The sequence below is a fragment of the Drosophila erecta genome, unplaced genomic scaffold (assembly GCF_003286155.1).
Source record: "Drosophila erecta strain 14021-0224.00,06,07 unplaced genomic scaffold, DereRS2 tig00000092-arrow-pilon, whole genome shotgun sequence".
Classification (NCBI taxonomy): Eukaryota; Metazoa; Arthropoda; class Insecta; order Diptera; family Drosophilidae; genus Drosophila; species Drosophila erecta.
The window spans coordinates 19229106-19247237 of NW_020825207.1; the positions used below are offsets into that span (position 1 = coordinate 19229106).

The following is an 18132-nucleotide window of genomic DNA, read 5'->3' on the forward strand; positions in this document are numbered from 1 at the left end:
AACTACTTCGTCTAGTCGGTCCCAAAAACGCGTAGACAAAATGGTGCTAATAATCAAGAAGTTCTCAAAGAACATTCTGGAGTCTGCGACCCAGACACCGACGTAGAATGAAGTTAGAGGATAGCAGGCACCAGCGCAAGAATTATTGCGGCTTGGTGCTTGCTAAACAATTTTGGTCAATTTTTGATAAGCAATGTGGTCGCCAGTCGAAACCGAGCCGTATGACCTTAACTATTGGTGTGATAACTGCAAGGTCCATAATTTTTGAAAAGGAGGCCTAAAGTCACATGCCAATTCGTGTGATCTCCCAAAACGTAAGTATTTAAAAAAAAATTCTTGTAAATCATTCCAGTGCATAATATATTTATTTTTATACGGTATGAGCTTTTCCTTATCCAATCGTGCCAAGCGTCCCGGCCGTAAGCGCCACGTAAGTCTAAAGTTAGAATCAATAAGCTCTAAGATCCTTCATAACAAATTTAGATGAAAAATAAATAGATGTATATAAATAATATATATACATTTATAAATAAATATATATATAGGTGCACAGTTCGCATGATTTATAACTTGACTATTCTATGATTTTGAAAAAAGGTAAACATGGCATAAAAAAATCTCATTTTTTGGTGTAAGCCTTAGTCAGCTGTTGCCTAACATTAACTTAACAGAAGCTGTTGCAACAACCAGAAAGCGGTTAACATTGTACATGTGCAGAGAGAGAGAAGAGCGGAGTCTTATACCCTTTCTGTGAGGTTACTATGTATGGCCAAATGTTTACTTCTTACGTTTAAGATGTTACCCTTTGATATCATGATATATATCATCACTGTTTATGACTGTTATTATGTTATCATGACTGTTTATCTAATACTATAAACTACATTTCACAAAAAAATAAGTCGATTTAATGAAATATGTCTCTCTAAGAATATACTTTGTCCCTTAAATATATATGCAATATTTGAATTCTATTATTTGAAAGGGTATATAGACGTCGACATGGTGCTGATGTACATAATCGTATCTTGTTTGTGGTATTTTTAGTTGTTTCAGTATTTTTCGGCTGTTGCGATTGGCGACTGCTCATTCCGTTTTGAGCAGCGTGCGCGAACGGTGCTTTAAAAAAGAGAGCGCTTTCCGCGCGAGAATAAAATACCACTAAAAAAACAACAGCTCCATAGCGAACGAGTAAGCGTCCAGAAACCGATTTGTCGCGCTAAAGAAGACGAGATGCTATATGGATTCATAAAAAAACTATATTTATGTGATGTTGTATTAAAGTAAACTAACCGTATGGTCCACACATTCGTTTTCGAATGACTGGCTGCGAAAATAACTATAGATTCCCGAAAGCACAGTAAATCAGGCAGTAAAATCGGATTGGTAATCTTGGGAAAAAATCAAAAGGAAAAGAGACGCCAGCAGCTTCCTCGAATTGTTTTGTTGTTTTCAGTTCGTTAGTGTGTGGCCGTTTTTCTGCCTGGGTTTGTGCAACAAAGTCAAAGTCGTCGAAGCTGCTGCAAAAAAACGTAAAATGCAAATTGTGAAAAAGTTGCAAAAGCAACAAGGCAACTAGCAACAACAACACAACGACAAATATAACCGCAATCACACGGCCAACGCAACAATAACAAAGGCAACAACAAAACGGTTTCGCGTGTATTGAAAAATTGCATTGCAAATTGCCCAGCAGCAACAACTAACTAACAATAACAACAATAACGGAAAATTGCGCGCCAAAAACGAAAGAAACAAAAGGATTACACATAAACAAACCGAAGAAGCAGAAGCAGCTGAGCGAAAGAGAGAGATAGTGAAAAATCAAAACATCGCCAGTCGAGAGGCAGAAATTCCAGTTTATCCACCTTCACCTCCGGTGACACCCCCGTCGTGGTGAGTTACACGTCTTTCGGTATTTGTGCTTTGTATCTTACTTGTTCTTGTTTTATCATCCGTCCGATTTTCTGAATGTCCTGCTGTAAAAAACATTCGCCAAAAGTGCAAAAGTCAAGGCCCCCGTTTGATTTGCGCCCCTTTGACCTTTGTGCGAAAGAACCCAGCAAATGTGCAAAAAAATTTAGCTCAACCATCGAGAGTCCTTGATTTTAGAGGCACAGTGGTTGGCATAAGTGGCAAATCGACGGCTCAGTAGCAAAAGTATTTAGAGAATTCATTCAATTTTTCAGGTTTTAAGTTTACATATGTACGTATGTATGTATGCCTAATAAATATCCACGGATCTTCCAAAGCAAAAAAAGTTTGAATATATTATTGTCAAACTATTATCCTTTGCTATAAAACACTCAGTTAACGAAGAGGCTTGTCAACCCTACACTTTATTGGCAGTCTCAGTGGGGTAATGATAAATTTAAATATATGTATGTATATATTGATAAATGGAAATATGAATTTTAATTCAAAATAGCGTGACACAATGCTGATTAATTTACTGTGACGAAATCGGGGAGAAAACCAATGATTTGAATAATACGCGCAAATGTCGAATGTAGTCAGGTAGAAAAGTGCCAGATTCCGAGTTCCAACAGCCCTGAAAAAGATTACGTGCCTTCTTTCCTGTCACGGGAATTGGCCAGCATCGGGTTACCTTGGGAATTGAGAACCCAAAACCGATAGTGTGTTGCGAATTCAGGAATGCGATTCGAGCATTTCGACCTGAACCGTGCTTATAAACCGGCTTGATGACGTAATCTCCAAACCGGATTGTCTACCGTAGATCCTTGTTTTCTAATGATCATTGTTTTTTAGCCCTATAAACCGGATAATATATTAACTCTAGGTTTTTTACCCTCAGCGATCCTTAACAGGGGGTTAAAAATATGTACAGCGAGATACAATAATAAAGGTAATGGCTTAAAATCAAATAACAACAATTGTGCATTCTTTTCGGCTTAGCATGCTTGTGTGCGTTTTTTTTAACCTGTTTAGGGTCACATATAAGAAGTGCAAACCGGATTCGATTAATTGATTGTCCAATCTTCTTCGAACATGGTACCATAAATTTCCAGCCTAATTACCCACCCATTTTCGCACTTATCCCATTATCTCCAACACACCACTGGTGTACTTGGTGACAAAACCAACAGGCACATAAACATAGGCCGCCTGGGAACGAAAATGAGCTGATAAGCAAACACTTAATATCAGCCTGAGTCTGGAGTAAAGCCAAGCCTTAAAACCCAATAAAGTGGCATTCTGAACCGAAGGCAACGCCGATTAAAGCCCGCCCAAAGCTCGGTTTAAGTCCACTGTGCCACGACCTCGCGGCTTCTGCGTCTGCGTCTGTCCCGGTAATCAAACGTCTAGACACATTCCGTCCGTCGGCTGCAGCTTCTTTAGGCTCCACCAACCGCCACCCGAGCCGCCTGCAGCAGCAGCGACCTCCTGTCCCTACCAACTCGTTGAAGAAGGACTCAGCGCTCACAGTGAAACTCGGCCCAGGGGAAATTGAAAGATTTTCTTCGTAATTGCTTATCTACTTAGTACTTGAGCGGAGCATCACTTGCAAAATATGATGCATTAACTTATTAAAAATAAACTTATTAACTTATTAAAAATGCGGTCATAATTGAGTCACTCCATCGAAATACATTTGAAAACAACTTAGGGAACTGCCACTGTACCCACGGAAATACAAACAAACAGTAGACACCGAAAACACACTCGTACATAATCCCGTTTTATTGCACGGCTGGGCGGCTGGAGAAGGAGAAGCAGAATAAATAAGAGACAGGAGAGGTCCTTATTTTGTTTTTTGCATTTGGTACTTTTAACTCCCCTGGGAACTGGGACCCGAGATGTTGAGATGTCGAGATGTCGAGTTTTCGAGAGTCTGCGAATCGAGAACGGCAACGGCAAACTGCAAACACTCCACTCAACTCGCGCTCAATCATTATGAAAATAGCTCGGAACGCTCGTAAATTACAAAACCATGGTTTTATTTGTCAAAATTTGAAACTTATTTGAACAGGCGCCGAGGAACGGTAGCAGGCAGCGGGTTTTTGTCGAATCGGGTTTTATTTGTGGTTGCTCTCTCTCGTTCTTCTTCGTTTTTGTTTTGTCCATTTTGTCCGTACCGTTCCGTTGTGTTCGTGATTAGCATGTCCGTATGCCCCGTCCCTCTCACTCGCGCGGTGGGGAGACCCCGTCTCCCGTCCCTTTCCCCCCACAGCCAGTGGGTTTTCGGTGTGTTTCCATACGGGGCTTTGAATTTCTTGATTATATCTATGAATTTCTAATTACTGCTCATTTTGTTGTCCTCTTCGCATTATTAGACCTCATCCTTATCACATGGTGGCCCATTTGGGTTGGGTTCATGATTGACAAATTGTCTCTGATGAGCTCAGGCACCAAAAAAAGTACGGAAAAATAATCAACCGCGAGAGTTGGTTATTAATCTTGGCTTGATTGATGACCATCAATATCCCCAACCCATTAAAATTTTGAAACGCGGTGTGCACTTATGCAGGCTAAGCTAATTTCAGCATATGTTGGATGCTTATTTCACACAGATGGTCTACAGACTCATCGGCTGGGTAATCCAACTATATACTATACAACTAATTTCATTGCCATGTACAATCCCTGAAAAAACGAGCTCCACATTTATCGCCATTGTAGCAGATAATTTGCTTTTGCGCTTTACATTTGTTGCTCAAATTACGATTAGCCATACTACATAGCTTAACATGCAAATGCCAATTGAAGGCACATTTCCATCTCTGGAATTCGCTTCATTTGGATTAGATTTGCTAAAAAGCGACACAAAAAGTATCCAGCAAGGCCACACAACCGGGCTATCAAACTAAAAAGAACAAAGGAAATGGCTTGAACCAGTTTATGAATACTCTTTCAAAGTAATATACCTATTATTTATAACGCAAATAAACTAAATAGGAGATTGGTTAAATGTGTATTAATGTGCAAAAAGCAGCAATTGAAGATTTCCGTCTGCCAAATTTATTAATACCAGTCACCAATAGAAGTTGTACTGTTGTTGTATTTTGTTGTTGAACTGTTGTATTTATATTGCAATCTTAATATTGAGTAAGCATAAACTCTTTATTTCGGATTAAAGATACGCGGGAATAAAGATACTCAATATATCTAGGATATGGAAAACCCAAACACAGTTATCTTAAAGATAACTTGGCTATCTCAATTGAAGCGTATCTCACGAAAGACGATAAGGTGCTCAAAGGTCGTTGGCACGTAGTAAAATATTTGGCCGGTCCTACGGATCAGTTGATATATCCGCCTAACTTATAGGGTAAAATGGGAGCAGCAGGCGTTGGGTGATTGAATGAAAAGTTTTCGACTGCGTGGTGGGTGGGGCAATAATTGTATCTCGGGGTGAAAATGGGGAGGGCGGCGGCCATGTGCTTGATACGCAATCATGGCACTTTGTACTGTTTGGCTACCTCACAAAAATAGCCATTTGTGTATGTTTTGCTGCTGTTTTGGTTGCCATCGTTGCTGTTTCGCCTGCCAATCGACTCCTTATATGGTCAGGTTGTGAGGTGCTTTCAAAAGCGCGTAATTCGCGAGCACGATAAGCTGGCTCTCCGAAAAGGGGCGCAACTCCTGCAAATTAGCCGAACGTAAGAGGGGAGCCAGAGATTCAGTCAGGTTTTTGGCCCGATCAAGGCGATCGGTCACAGGGAAGCCTGGCTACAGCGAACGCACTGGCTGTCTAGGAAAACTGTACCTGCTGGGATTGCAGGTACAGTGCTGCAATTCTAGAGACTGCCATCGTCAGCTTGAATATCAAATTTGATATTTGGGTTTTCTGCCTACACTCCACATGGGCGAGTTGGACTGTACGACCAACGGCGGATGAGCAACTGAAGCGGTCGTAGTCACTGATTATAATTACGATTCCGGCTTATGCAATTCGTCATTATGGCCACAATTTGCCCAAGCGACAAGCAACAATAACAGCAACAAGCAGCGAGCAACAACAGCAAGCCAGCAAACCAACAACCAAGTGCAATTGAATCGCGTTTGGAAATGAATATCCCCAACCCGAAGCAACCGGCAACTCAAAAATATAAAAGTGAAAACTCGTTTTCCTTTCTGCGATTATTATTGTTGGTCGGACGTTGCTGCTCTTGTTTCTCTTAGCCGGATTGTCTTATTGTGTTATGTCTTGCATTTGACTTTGACTTTTCAACCGCGGCAAACCGTCGAAAGTGGAATCGTCTTGCTGTTCCACCATCTTCTCACTGCGTTTGGCAGCCGGATAGCTTATAACCTAATGGAGATCTCGTCACCAGTCGCAGTCACAGTGTGCCGAACTGCATTGAACATGGAATTTGGATTCACCATGCGAAATTCGGGCTGCCTCTAGATCAGTGGGGCTATCTCAAGGTCGATCTATGGGTTACCCTCTGCTGGTTTTGTGGGTTGGCAAGGTAAGCGTGTTTGCAAGTTGCAAGTTTAATGTCAGACACCTCGTTACAAAACCAATGTTTCAACGGCTGACTAATATCGAATGCGCAAATGCGTAAACAAAAATGTTTCAATGATTTCGTCATTGCTAAAATATTTTGAGCCTAATCAGCAGAATGAAGTGCTCATTTTTTTTTCCAAATTCCCTTTTAGTCGTGTTAAATCATACAGTCATAATATATTTTCTCCACAGAACTCATTAGGTTGGAACTCATTTTGTGTTAATATAAATGGGGAAATTCGATTTTAATCGAGCTAGACTGGCTGATATTTGCATCATAAAAATGGAGTAGATGCAAACTGGTCGTTGACGGGAAAATTGAATTATCTAGCAGTTTACTGCAATACATCGCACATTGAGCACTTCTGGGGTGATAATTGCATTGCAGCTGTGGATAATTTTCCACGGCCCACTGTTCGGGAGCCACCCCCAATGTGTTGCCAACATTTGTTTGGTCCTTGCCATTGGCAACCCCTTAACGCATTTTCCCCAACTTCCCGAATTTGGGGTAGATGTACCCCTCTTTTTTGTGCCTGTGTGTTGATTTTCCACCACCCACCGCAGCCCCCTCTCGTGCAGCAACAACAAGCACGAAGTGCAATGACGCGAGGTCTTCGTAGGAAACACGGGAAACGGGAAAAGTGCGGAGAAAAGAGCAGAGCGCAGAGAGCAGAGGCCACCGCACAGACACTTCACCCCAAAACACACACACACACACTTGGGGAAGACATATGTATGTTCGGGGAGAGGAGCTGAGAGAGCCTTTTTCGATATTCCACTTCGCGCTGCGCCATTTGATGGTTTCCTGTGAATGTTTTTGATACTTCAATGCGAGAAACTTGTTGCATGCGATACACGAAATGGCAAACACCAAATTCTTTCGGGCGAACACCACAACAGAGTCTTTAAGGAGAGAACGAGAACGAGAACGAGGAAAAGCAGGGAAACAACAACGAAGTAATTTCGGTGGAGTCCCTTCGGGTGACGTCAGCCTTCTCGGGGTAAGAGTATTAAATGGCTTTAATGGGAAAGGGCGGTAAGAAGAATAGTATGTACCTCACAATATTTATGGTATAATTTAATGGTCTTTGTAATATTACTTTATAATATTACTTATAGAAGAATAGTATGTACCTCATAATATATATGGTATAATTTAATGGTCTTTGTAATATTACTTTATAATATTACTTATAGAAGAATAGTACATATAGTATATGTACCTCATAATATTTATGGTATAATTTAATGGTCTTTGTAATATTACTTTATAATATTACTATAGAAGAATATTTATGGTATAATTTAATGGTCTTTGTAATATTACTTTATAATATTACTTATAGAAGAATAGTATGTACGTCATAATATTTATGGTATAATTTAATGGTCTTTGTAATATTACTTTATAATATTACTTATAGAAGAATAGTATGTACCTCATAATATTTATGGTATAATTTAATGGTCTAGTAATATTAGTAATGATATATCTAATATTTATATCTAGTAATAAAAGTAATATTACTTTATAGGTTTGATTTAAATCGAAGTCGGCACGAAATGGCATCAACAAATAATATTCAATTTTTAAGCCACAAGCTGGACATATTTTTTGAACGTCTCAATCAAATTATTTTATGGGCAAGAGACCACTTTTAGTTGATCTCAATCAGTGGCGCACTATAGCTTCCTCTATAAATCGCTTCTTCGCATCGAAATTCATGCAAATTGGCTTTACTTTCTTTGATTGGTTCCATTCGATCTCTTTCGCCTCGCGCAGTTCGTTCCGTTTCCGCAACTGATTGATTTGCTGTTGTTGTTGCTGAGTGGAGTTATCAAATAATACGAAATTTCAATTGAAGTTTTTACGAGTGCGGCTAGGCAAATGATTTCGCTTGGTCATGGAAGATATCAAAGTGGAAAAAGAGTGAAAGGCTCGGAATGCTCTTTACCGCTTTTAATTGTGTTTGGCTTTTTTTCAAGCCGGTTGGTAAACACAGATTTTATTCGCTAAGTGCTGCAATTTCTTCATCGTCTGGCGGCTTAAATAAATTTTTAAATCTTTTTGTATGCTTCGAAATGATTATTACTGTCTGCGAGCGCGTGAAATGCTTTTGTTTTCTGCTTTGATTGGCTAATTTGATGTTTGTTGCTTGGGCCACGTTTGTTGCTGCTTTTTCGGCTTATCAAGGCCATTTTGTTGTAGTGCCCATTTACATGCCTTGTGATTTAAAGCCATGTGTACCGTGTAAAGTAGTCGCCGATGTCTGAAACGATGTATTCCAGGGTGTGGGTTGAATTGTGCGGATCGAATATTGAATAATCACTTTTATGACCCATTTCGACCAACGGCAGCCGACGTATTCGCTTTTAATGACCCCTATATTATGTCATAAATGCAGCCATAATCATGTGAAGATTTAATTTTTGAGGGAATACGTAAGGAATGAAATCAGCAGGCGTGATGCATGGGCTATTTAAAGAGTCTTATTCAGATGCATGGATGTGTATGACTTATTGAATGTATACATAATTATTTAAAGAAGTAATATAATACATAATACATCCAGATATCTGGATGGATGCGTATGGTTTATAAAATGTATACGTAATTACTAAAGAAGGAGTTAGTTCAATAAAATAGCTTAAACCACAGAAAAATATCCTACTTGACACAACTACTTGATTAAGAATTCGTGCAAAATTTAGATCTAAAGCTCAGATTTTGACCGCTTTTCGGCATTAAAACATCTATTCGAAAATGCACATTTTCAAAGAATTTTCGAACATACCCATTTTCATGTGCTTCATTAAAAAATTCATATTTGTGTTCCGTATTTAGAATCCATAAAATACACGAAAAAACTAGCAACATTCGTAAATGAAAGCATAAAATCTAATGTTATTTACTAGGAACATCTACAAGTTTTACGCTTTTCGCCATTAAAGTTCTTCGGAGGTTCCCATTCAAGGCACGCAGAGCAAATATGTTATGTTTTTTATGATATCCCGAGTTCTGCAGATAACAAGAACCTCTTATCTAAACTGACGTCTGAGTTTAATGCTCACTCATGGCCAAATATTTGCCCAAATCGCTTATTCCCCAGAGAAGCTTGAGATTATTTAGCTACATCAGCTGGTAGAAATTTCCATAAAGCTTCGAAAGAACAGTCATAAAAGTGATTATTAAATTTATTTCATTCGCTGATTGTAGTTGTCCAAGCTATTATTATTCAGACTGATAAGCGTTTTGCACCCGCATGGCTATGGGCTCAGAATTTTTAGCTTGATTGGCTCGATGCGGGATTTCGATTACGAAATTCTTTTAATGGACTCGCTCAGCGCCGCTTGCCTGATACCTAGTGTTCTCTGCTACGCGGGGTATGTCGGGTATATCAATCGGTTCGCTTATAACATTTTAGTTTGTACATATCACAGATATTTATTTGTTTTATATATTTTTGTTATTATACTACAAATAAACGATTAATTTTTTCAAATAATTGCCTTTGAGCACACTTGGTATGCTATAGTCGAACCAAGTGTGACATTTCCTTCTATTTGCTCGAAGCATAAACGTTTCCGAGCGGGAAAAACAAATTTTCTGTTTATTGTTCAAAAATTGTATTTGTGGAGTGGGGTCGGTCGAATGGCTTGTGTTATTGTTTATGCGGAATGCTGGATTCGGAATGCCACATGTGTGGGGCTGCTGAGTTGTTCTGTTTATAAAGCAAAGCGCTGTTTGGATTTATAAATGCATTTGATGCCTGGGCTCCGATTTCTCGGAACTGTTCGCGGCTTGGGGCCAAATGGGTTCCAGGGAAAGGTCAGTTTTTCAGGGAGTTGTCAGGGCGATTTCTTCGTAGTTTTGACACCGAATTTTCAGTAAACGTTTGGAGTCCCGTTGCCAGGCTTTATTTCATTCATTTCGAGGCTTTCCCATTGCGCAATGCCGACTGTTTTCGGTTTGTACACTTTGACTGGGCTTTGACCGGTTTCTTTTATTTTGTTATTTATGCGCACTTGTCAAGCCGCTTAGCCAAAAAGCCAAAAATTAAAAGAGAAAAAATGCAAGAAATTAAACTGAAAATTGTTATTAAAAGCGCGTACCAGACGACAAACGATGTCGACGCGGAAAATTAGTTGCTGACTGAATGCAACTGAATGAGTGGCTGGAGTGGACAGTTTAGTGGGGGGCGGAGAGGGGCGCTGAAGAGGCGGGGCAGGTGAAAGCCGGTAAGCCATTTCGAAGCTGGGGAATTTACTGACTTACATTACCGAATGCCTGCGGCCACTTGGACGACTTCCTGTGGTTGCATCTCCCGCTGGGTTGATTGACCACAAAAGCAAAAATAAAACCAGAATGCGGTGGGAAGGGGGCGTGGCAGATTAGCTAATTTCATGACTCACCTGCCGGATAATTAGTAGCGATGGGCGTGTGGCTCAAACGGCCGACTAAACGTGGCCAATAAATTCTGACACGCCATTAAAATTGAAGAAAAAATGTGTTACAAAGAGGAGTGCGGGTGTGCAGTCCCAGGAACGAGTGACTTGAAACCCTCGAAGGAAATGGGGGTGGTATTGGCGTTGGGTTAATAGAAATAGCCTTGCGTGCTATTTGTTGCCAGACAAACACAAGCCCATGTGCCAAACACAAATAAATAGTAAATATAAAATGTCTATGACTAACACGCGCCTTTAACGAGCCCACGACTATGTGGTTTATACTTGTGGAGTAGGGACTATTGAAGGAACAGGTCTGATGACCAAAGTGATAGGGAGAAAGTATATTATAGTGGTAATCAACTTCCTTAAAAATAAAATATAATTTTATCCTGGCGAAAGTGCCATAACGGATTATTTGTAATAGTCTTTGCTTACCATTTCAATTAATATTTTCCGCTTCTTCAAGACACTTTCTTCGGGCCAACAAGAGGGATTTTAAAGTTGTGAAAATAGTTGTGCCAAAAGTTGTCATGCTTCGGATTGCTAGAGAAGTGTTGAACTTTTTTCCGACGGCGCAAGGCTGAAACTTTTGCCAAAACGACTCATCAAACACAAATTTGCTTTTAGCCAAAACACAAGATTCACTTGCTGGTTTATTTATTGAACAGTTTTGGCCTGTTTCTATTTCTGTTGTTTCTGGCCGGGCTGTCCAAATATTTGCAGCAGGCAAACACACCCACTTGGTGGCAAGCAAATAGATAGAACCAACCCAATTATTTTTTGGCCAGCTACATATGGAATCCTTTGTGGAAATTAGCAACCTCTTAACCCCTGACCACACGCACAGCTGATTAACCCACAGCCAGCCGACGAGCCCCTTTCTGGAAACACCCTACCCAAAGCTTTCACGGCTGTTGTGGCATATCTATGCTTCAGGGGGCTGGGGATGTTTTGTTGGCAACGACTTGTGATTGTTTGTTACCTGACTGCTGCTGCCGTTTCTGCTGCCCTGTTGGAAAATCAGGGAAATCTATTTATTGATGTTTTGCGCACAAACCCCTGATGGAAGCGATAGAGATGGAGCGAGGGTTCCCCAGGGGTCGACGAATATATGACATCACGGCAGAAGAAGCTATGCAGGCGCAACAAAAGCTTTTAGACAGGCAAAAGCTTTATGCACACAAAGAAAAAGTTGTTTGTTAGTGCTTTAGAACTGTGAAAAACCTTCCTACAGCTCACAAAATACCTCAAACAGGCACAGTTCCTTGTTATAATTATAAATAATTATTATTATATATAAATTTATTAAGATAATTATTATTAAATTTATAAAATATAAAACTTTATAACTTTATAACTTTTTTATACATATTTCGAATTTTCAAAATGTATTCAGTGTTGCTGCTGTTTTAAAGACTTGTATCACACTGCAAGCACTAATGGCTTTTTCTCCCAGTGCAAACAGCTTTTAACACTGCTGCACAGTTCTCTCGCTCGCTCTTTTTTTGTCTCTGTCCCATCCTGTTGCTGACGTCATAGCTCCTGTTTGGCGACTCCTGTTGCTCCTGTCTGCCATCCAGCCTGCGCCATTTGCTGCTCGCCGGTTGATTTGAGGCGGAGTATTTGAGTTAGAGTTGCTCAATGGCGGGCTCCCGGTTCCGCCCCTTTGGCCCCACCACCGCCCCACCCTTCAGACCATTCATCCAGGGAAAGAAGCGTACCAATTTTCGAGGCTGGAGAAATACTGGAGTGGCAGCAACTTCCCCTGCCGAAGGTACTTTGTTCTGGATTGTGCGGCATCCAAGAAGTTGGTCCATGTCTTAGACTTCCATCTTACGGAGGGGTCGGAAAATGCGGGAAATCGGGTCCAAGGGGCCGCCGCTTTGTTTGTGTTGTGTGTGGAGCGGCCATTTTCTCCATGGAGCCAATTAGCACCAGGCGGCCAGGAAGCGGAAGCTGGAGAACACTCGCCCGTGGCTGTCGATTTTCCATTTTCTTCCCCAAGAGGTGGCTGCCGATGCTCCTACAAAATCCCCGAGAGAGAGAGATGGCTGTGCGAGGATAGAAAGAGAGGAGGCGAGTCAAGCTTCCGGAAAGCTCCTGCCGCTAGGAGGCTGTCCCCTCCCCATTCCTGCGCTCTTTTGGGGCCTTTGTTATCCTGCACACATGTGTGTCCTTTGTGCAGACGGGCTGCAGCGTCGGGTCAAGGCTGCCACCCCCAGCTGCCACTGCCAAATGCCACATCCAACATGCAACATCCTGCTGCAAGCTGACATAATGCGCTATAAAAGATGGGTATTGCAAATTACTGCACTGCTTTGTAGTCTATGAATGGGCATGAATGTGTAGCAAAGCTACTGGTTAATATACGTATCTGCCACTTATTCAGTTGAATGATACGTGATGGGCGTTTCACTTGGTATACTATTTGTATCTGCAGCAGACCGACTTAAACCAAAGAGTATTTCAAGGTTGGACTAGTTAATTTGTAGGCTTATAACTATTTGACAGTACAAGGCTGATAGAGAACAACGAGCTCCCACTTTTTGAAGGATTTAATCCGGTTTGGCTACGCTCCGTTCTAAGTATTCCGTTCAGTTCGTGGCTGAAATGCATATCTGGGTCAGCTGTTGTTTGGCCGTTTGTTCGGCTTGCATAAGCCAGTCCGGCGGCATGAAAACCCCCCATTTCAGCCCCAAACCCAACCCAACCCCGTATTTCAACCCTGCCGTGTTTGGTTAGCTGCTGCAAATGAGGAAGCCTAAAATAGCAAGCCAAACGCGTTACGTGTTGGCGTCGCACTGCACAAAGTTGCAGCAGCAGCAGCAGCCACAGCAGCAGCAGCAGCAACAGCAGCAGCAGCAGTAGCAGCAATCGATTGCAGGGGTCCGGTTACCAACATTTTCCTTCTCGGCTCACAGTTTTTAGCCGTTTGTTGCGTTGATAAGAACGTCGACGAAAGCGAAAGCGAAAGTCACTGTGCTATAAGATGTGAGCCACAATTAGCGCCCAGCTGCAGCACTCTTACCACCTCGGCTGTTTAAAGGAACAACTCGCTAGTGAATTACCTGCAAAATAACAAATGCACAAGATATTTATTTATAAATGTGCTAGGTCTGTGTTAATGAAACAAAAATAGTTCAAGTTAATAGTGGCACTTCCAAAATGCAGCGACCCTCGTCGAATATCTCCAGTAACATCATGAACCGCATGTCCATCTTTGAAAGTGAGTGAAGACAAGAGGCTGCCGCGTGAATAATTCATCGCTTATATATTCACGCATTTGTTCATTTATTCCAATTGTTCATTTATTCATCGCTGCTTGAAGCCATTCTTGTGGGCAGACAAAGAGGTGCACACTTCTCCCAGTCAGTGAAATCGTGTCCATTTCTATTTGTTTGGCTTTTCCACCGACTTGGCTCTCGGAGATGGTGTAAAATGATTAGGTACTGCCACTGAACACGGGTAAAAGTGTGGAAAATTCGGAAAAGACATGTCGTCACACACGCTTGATAAGATGATAAGATTGTCTTTCAGCCTCAGGAGTAAGTATAGTTTGAAAGGAACTTAGGTGGCAGAAGACTTTTAAGTCCAAACAAATATAAAAATCTTGCTCTAAAGCAATTTGCTTGCTGAAGTGCTCAGTTTTTAAAGGAGATTGCCCTTTGCGAAGCGTATCGCCCGATCTGAGCCAGTTAACCCTTCCACGACAATGGCTTGCCTTTAACTGTGCTGTCATGGCTTGTTGGTCTCCTAACCTGGTTAAACGACTAGGCCGCTTCAAAGAAAGCGTTCGCTTGGAGACTGCACATGATAATAATTCCAGAGCCCTATGCCATGTCATAAATTGTGCCCACAATGCACTGCTATGCTGTCTTGATTTATGTGGCTTAGAGTGGGTCGCTCCGGTCATTCGGGGAAAACAAATGGCATATAATTAGCCTGGGTGGAGTTGTCTGGATTGGTCTGTCCACGCCGGGGTGGGGTTGTCTTCGACTGCGGCCCCTTTTGGAGTTCCCGCCGTTTATTTCACTTGCGTTCATTTCACACCCAAACCCCACAGCACATGTGCAGCTCATTAACCCACATGGAAGCAAGTTGCGCACAATTTTCTAACCGACTGGTGGCGTGGGGGGTTAAGGCGGAGGTCTGGCGGGTCGAACCACTCGATTGCGCAAGTGAAAACTTGTTGTACGGCGATGGACATCGTAAGTGAAGTGAGGCCTTGTCTGGAACTGATTGAAATACCCTCGCTATGTGGGGTATTCCAGTTCAAGGGAGTGGTTAAGATCTCCACTGATATGTGTCTTCTTTCTATATGTGAGGGTTCCTCAGATCCTAAAACTTTTGTATGGTTGAGATCTCCACTGATCTATGTGTCTTTTCTATATGTGATTGTTCTTCAGATCCTAAACCTTTTGTATTGAAGTGTTCATATTTCCCACTGTAATATAAATATTAAAAACATCAATTGAAGCTCTATGGCAGCGAAAAAACAAGGGTATTCAAAACTCATTGGGCCCTTCTCCGTGATTTTTCCGCATTTCCTTTTTTGTTGGCTAGCAGAATACCTCGGACCAGACATCACTGTATAAATGGAAATGCAAATTACGAGTTCGGCATCGGCGACTGCTGTTTCGTATTTGATGTCGAAGGAAAATCAATCAAAACGGATTTGCTAGCGATTTCCGATTGGGCCACATATGGGTCATCATGGTATAATGCATAATGCAAGCTGATAAAGCTGGTTTTGTCATATTTTAACCGCGGGCTTCAAAATGCTAAAGGTTGACCGCTGAAGACCAGGGTTTCCATGGCCATTGGAAGCGGCAAACAAGAGATTTGTTCGCGGCGCTTTGCTGTACAAATCTTGAATGTTTTTCCTTTGAATCAGCCATAATTTAGTTGAATTGTCTGAGACGACTGATGAAATTGATTGATTGATTGTGGAACGCGAGCTCGGAGCGGGGATGGCAATTAAGGTTGGTTAACCCTTGAAGAAATGTTGAGACTCGTGTGAACTAGTTTGCCAATTGTATTTTGCTTTCCGAATGATTGGGAAGTATATGGGAAGTATGATAGACATTGAATAAAAAGGGTTTGCAATTGGATATCTGGGTTCAGCCCAAACTTATTAGGATTTGCATTTGGAAATTATCTCTGATTTACAGCAATGTAATCCCATTTAGATGGTGCCTTTTTGGCACAGTTCCCTGTTGCACCAGTCAGCACTTCTTTGCAACATTGTACCCACTTAACCCACTGCGATTTTCATCTCAGTCGCGAAGCCATTTCAGCCATGTCATTGCCCTTTCAGCGCTATTTCGTTTTATTTATTTTCCTCTGTCCCTTATCATCGGCTATTAATCTAGTTTAGGCTTTGGGCTTCGAGCCACTAACTTGTTCGCCGCGATGTGGGTTAATATGACGGGTGAGCAACAGAAGTTCATCGCTGGTGACGGTTCAGTAAAAAATGTACAAAAGAACAGCACAACCAGAACAAGAGGAATACGGTCGGAAAGAACTTTACCGCTGACTTGAATCGAGTTTCTTTTCTCTGCTACTCATATTTTGCTATACGGGTTTACAGCTGTTGTTGTGCGCTGCTCTCTTTTATTTATTTATTTTTTGTAATAACAAATTGACAATGACATGAATGGGGAGAAATATTTAACCTTAATAAACGACGAAGACGTCGCAGCTTTGGACGTCTTTTGTTGGTTTTTGTTGGGTTCTCGAGCGGTTGTTGCGTGCATTGTTGGGTGGCTAAGGCCCGAACTGATTTGTGAGGGGAAGGCCAAGTGCCAATTTAACTTGGCACAGTGGAACAGTGGGACATCGGCCATGGGCACTCAGAAAATATATAGCCAATTATAACTTAATCAGGTTGTTTTAGGCCGAGCCTAATCATCATTATTGAACATTTGAATCCGGGTTTGTTTGACTGCTCACGATAATACTAAGCGTGCTATGAAAGGAAATCAGTTTTTTCAGTGTAGCCACAAGTAGGAAAGAATGCGAACCCATTCACTAATCTCTGAACTCTGCATCCATCTTTCAGATACGGCATTCAGACACAGTCTGGCGGACGCTGACAACGCGGCCGGAACGATGATGTCCATGACCAGCTCGCCGCCGGCCACGCCCACTGGCGTCCAGACGGACTCCGACGGGCTGATCCTGCCCAAGAAGCTCATCAATCCCTGCATGGAGAACATCGATCGCAAGGAGCTGCACCGGGAGCTCAAGTTCAATGCCAGAGTGTGAGTAGATGGGCTTAAAAGTTTCTGTATTAAATATAATGGTTTCTACCCATTCCAGCGGCAAGAGCGTGCTCAACCAGAAATCGGAATTGCAACGTGCCTACGACAAACAGAAGGAGCGGCATGCCGCCGCCGAGCAACATTCGCCGGATGCGGACATCGTCGGCGGGATTCCGGGACTGAAGGGAGAGCTCGGGCGCGTGATCATGGAGCGGGCGCAGAAGCACGAGGCGGCGGCCCAGAAGCAGGATCAGGAGGACGCCGAGGAGCGGCAGTACGTGAATCCCGAGTATCTGAACGTGCGGGCCAAACTGCGCACGGCGCACGCCAACAATTAAGGAGCAACCCACTCGGATATCCCTCATCCTGTAATCCTCAGCCTAATTAATGTTTAGTTTTAGTCGCAGACCTAACCAAATGATGTGTATGGAAATTATGTGTTTTATATGTTAACTTTGTGAGCGGTTTTCATTTTGATATTATGCAAAACTAGTTGGTTATTATAATTAAAATGTACACCTAGACTAAGCCATTTACTTGTTTAGTTTGTTAGATCCTATTACTAACCTAAGTTAAAGCCTTTTGCGCTAAATTCGTTGTGTATAAACCAAGTGTATAAAGTTTTAGTTTCTAAATGGACCCCCTTCTTCCAAAAACAAAAAACAAAAACAAAATGGAAATTTATGTATCTAGTGTAGAGTTATGTATATGTATATCTATAACTTAGTGCGATCGAGAATGCTGTAAACAGGGCAATGTGTTAGAAAATAAGATAGAGAGACAGACAGAACTTGGGCGGAAGATATTTGATCTAAATAGAACTACTATTTTATGTCAAGCTAAGAAATTGAAACAGATTACAGAACTATATACAACATATATCTATATACAAATTTAGTTTCTGGAATTAATAAATTTTATTGTAGGCGAAAAGTTATAAAACCAATT

The 18132-nt window shown here is 41.6% G+C and overlaps 1 protein-coding gene across 2 annotated transcripts; it reads left to right on the top strand.

The window, feature by feature from the left end:
• The first annotated feature begins 1059 nt into the window (after positions 1 to 1059).
• LOC6548265 (protein FAM107B) lies at positions 1060 to 18131 on the top strand. 2 transcript variants are annotated; one of them, XM_015156497.2, is made up of 3 exons: positions 1060 to 1896; positions 16983 to 17184; positions 17243 to 18131. In XM_015156497.2, the coding sequence occupies exons 2-3, from the start codon at positions 17033 to 17035 to the stop codon at positions 17520 to 17522; spliced, it is 432 nt and encodes a 143-aa protein (XP_015011983.1). In that variant the 5' UTR covers positions 1060 to 1896; positions 16983 to 17032; the 3' UTR covers positions 17523 to 18131. The 2 variants fall into 2 exon arrangements, with proteins under 2 accessions (XP_015011983.1, XP_001974111.1); XM_001974075.3 differs by lacking the exon at positions 1060 to 1896 and adding an exon at positions 13730 to 14147 and having other exon boundaries at positions 17243 to 18130.
• The last annotated feature ends 1 nt before the right edge of the window (position 18132 follows it).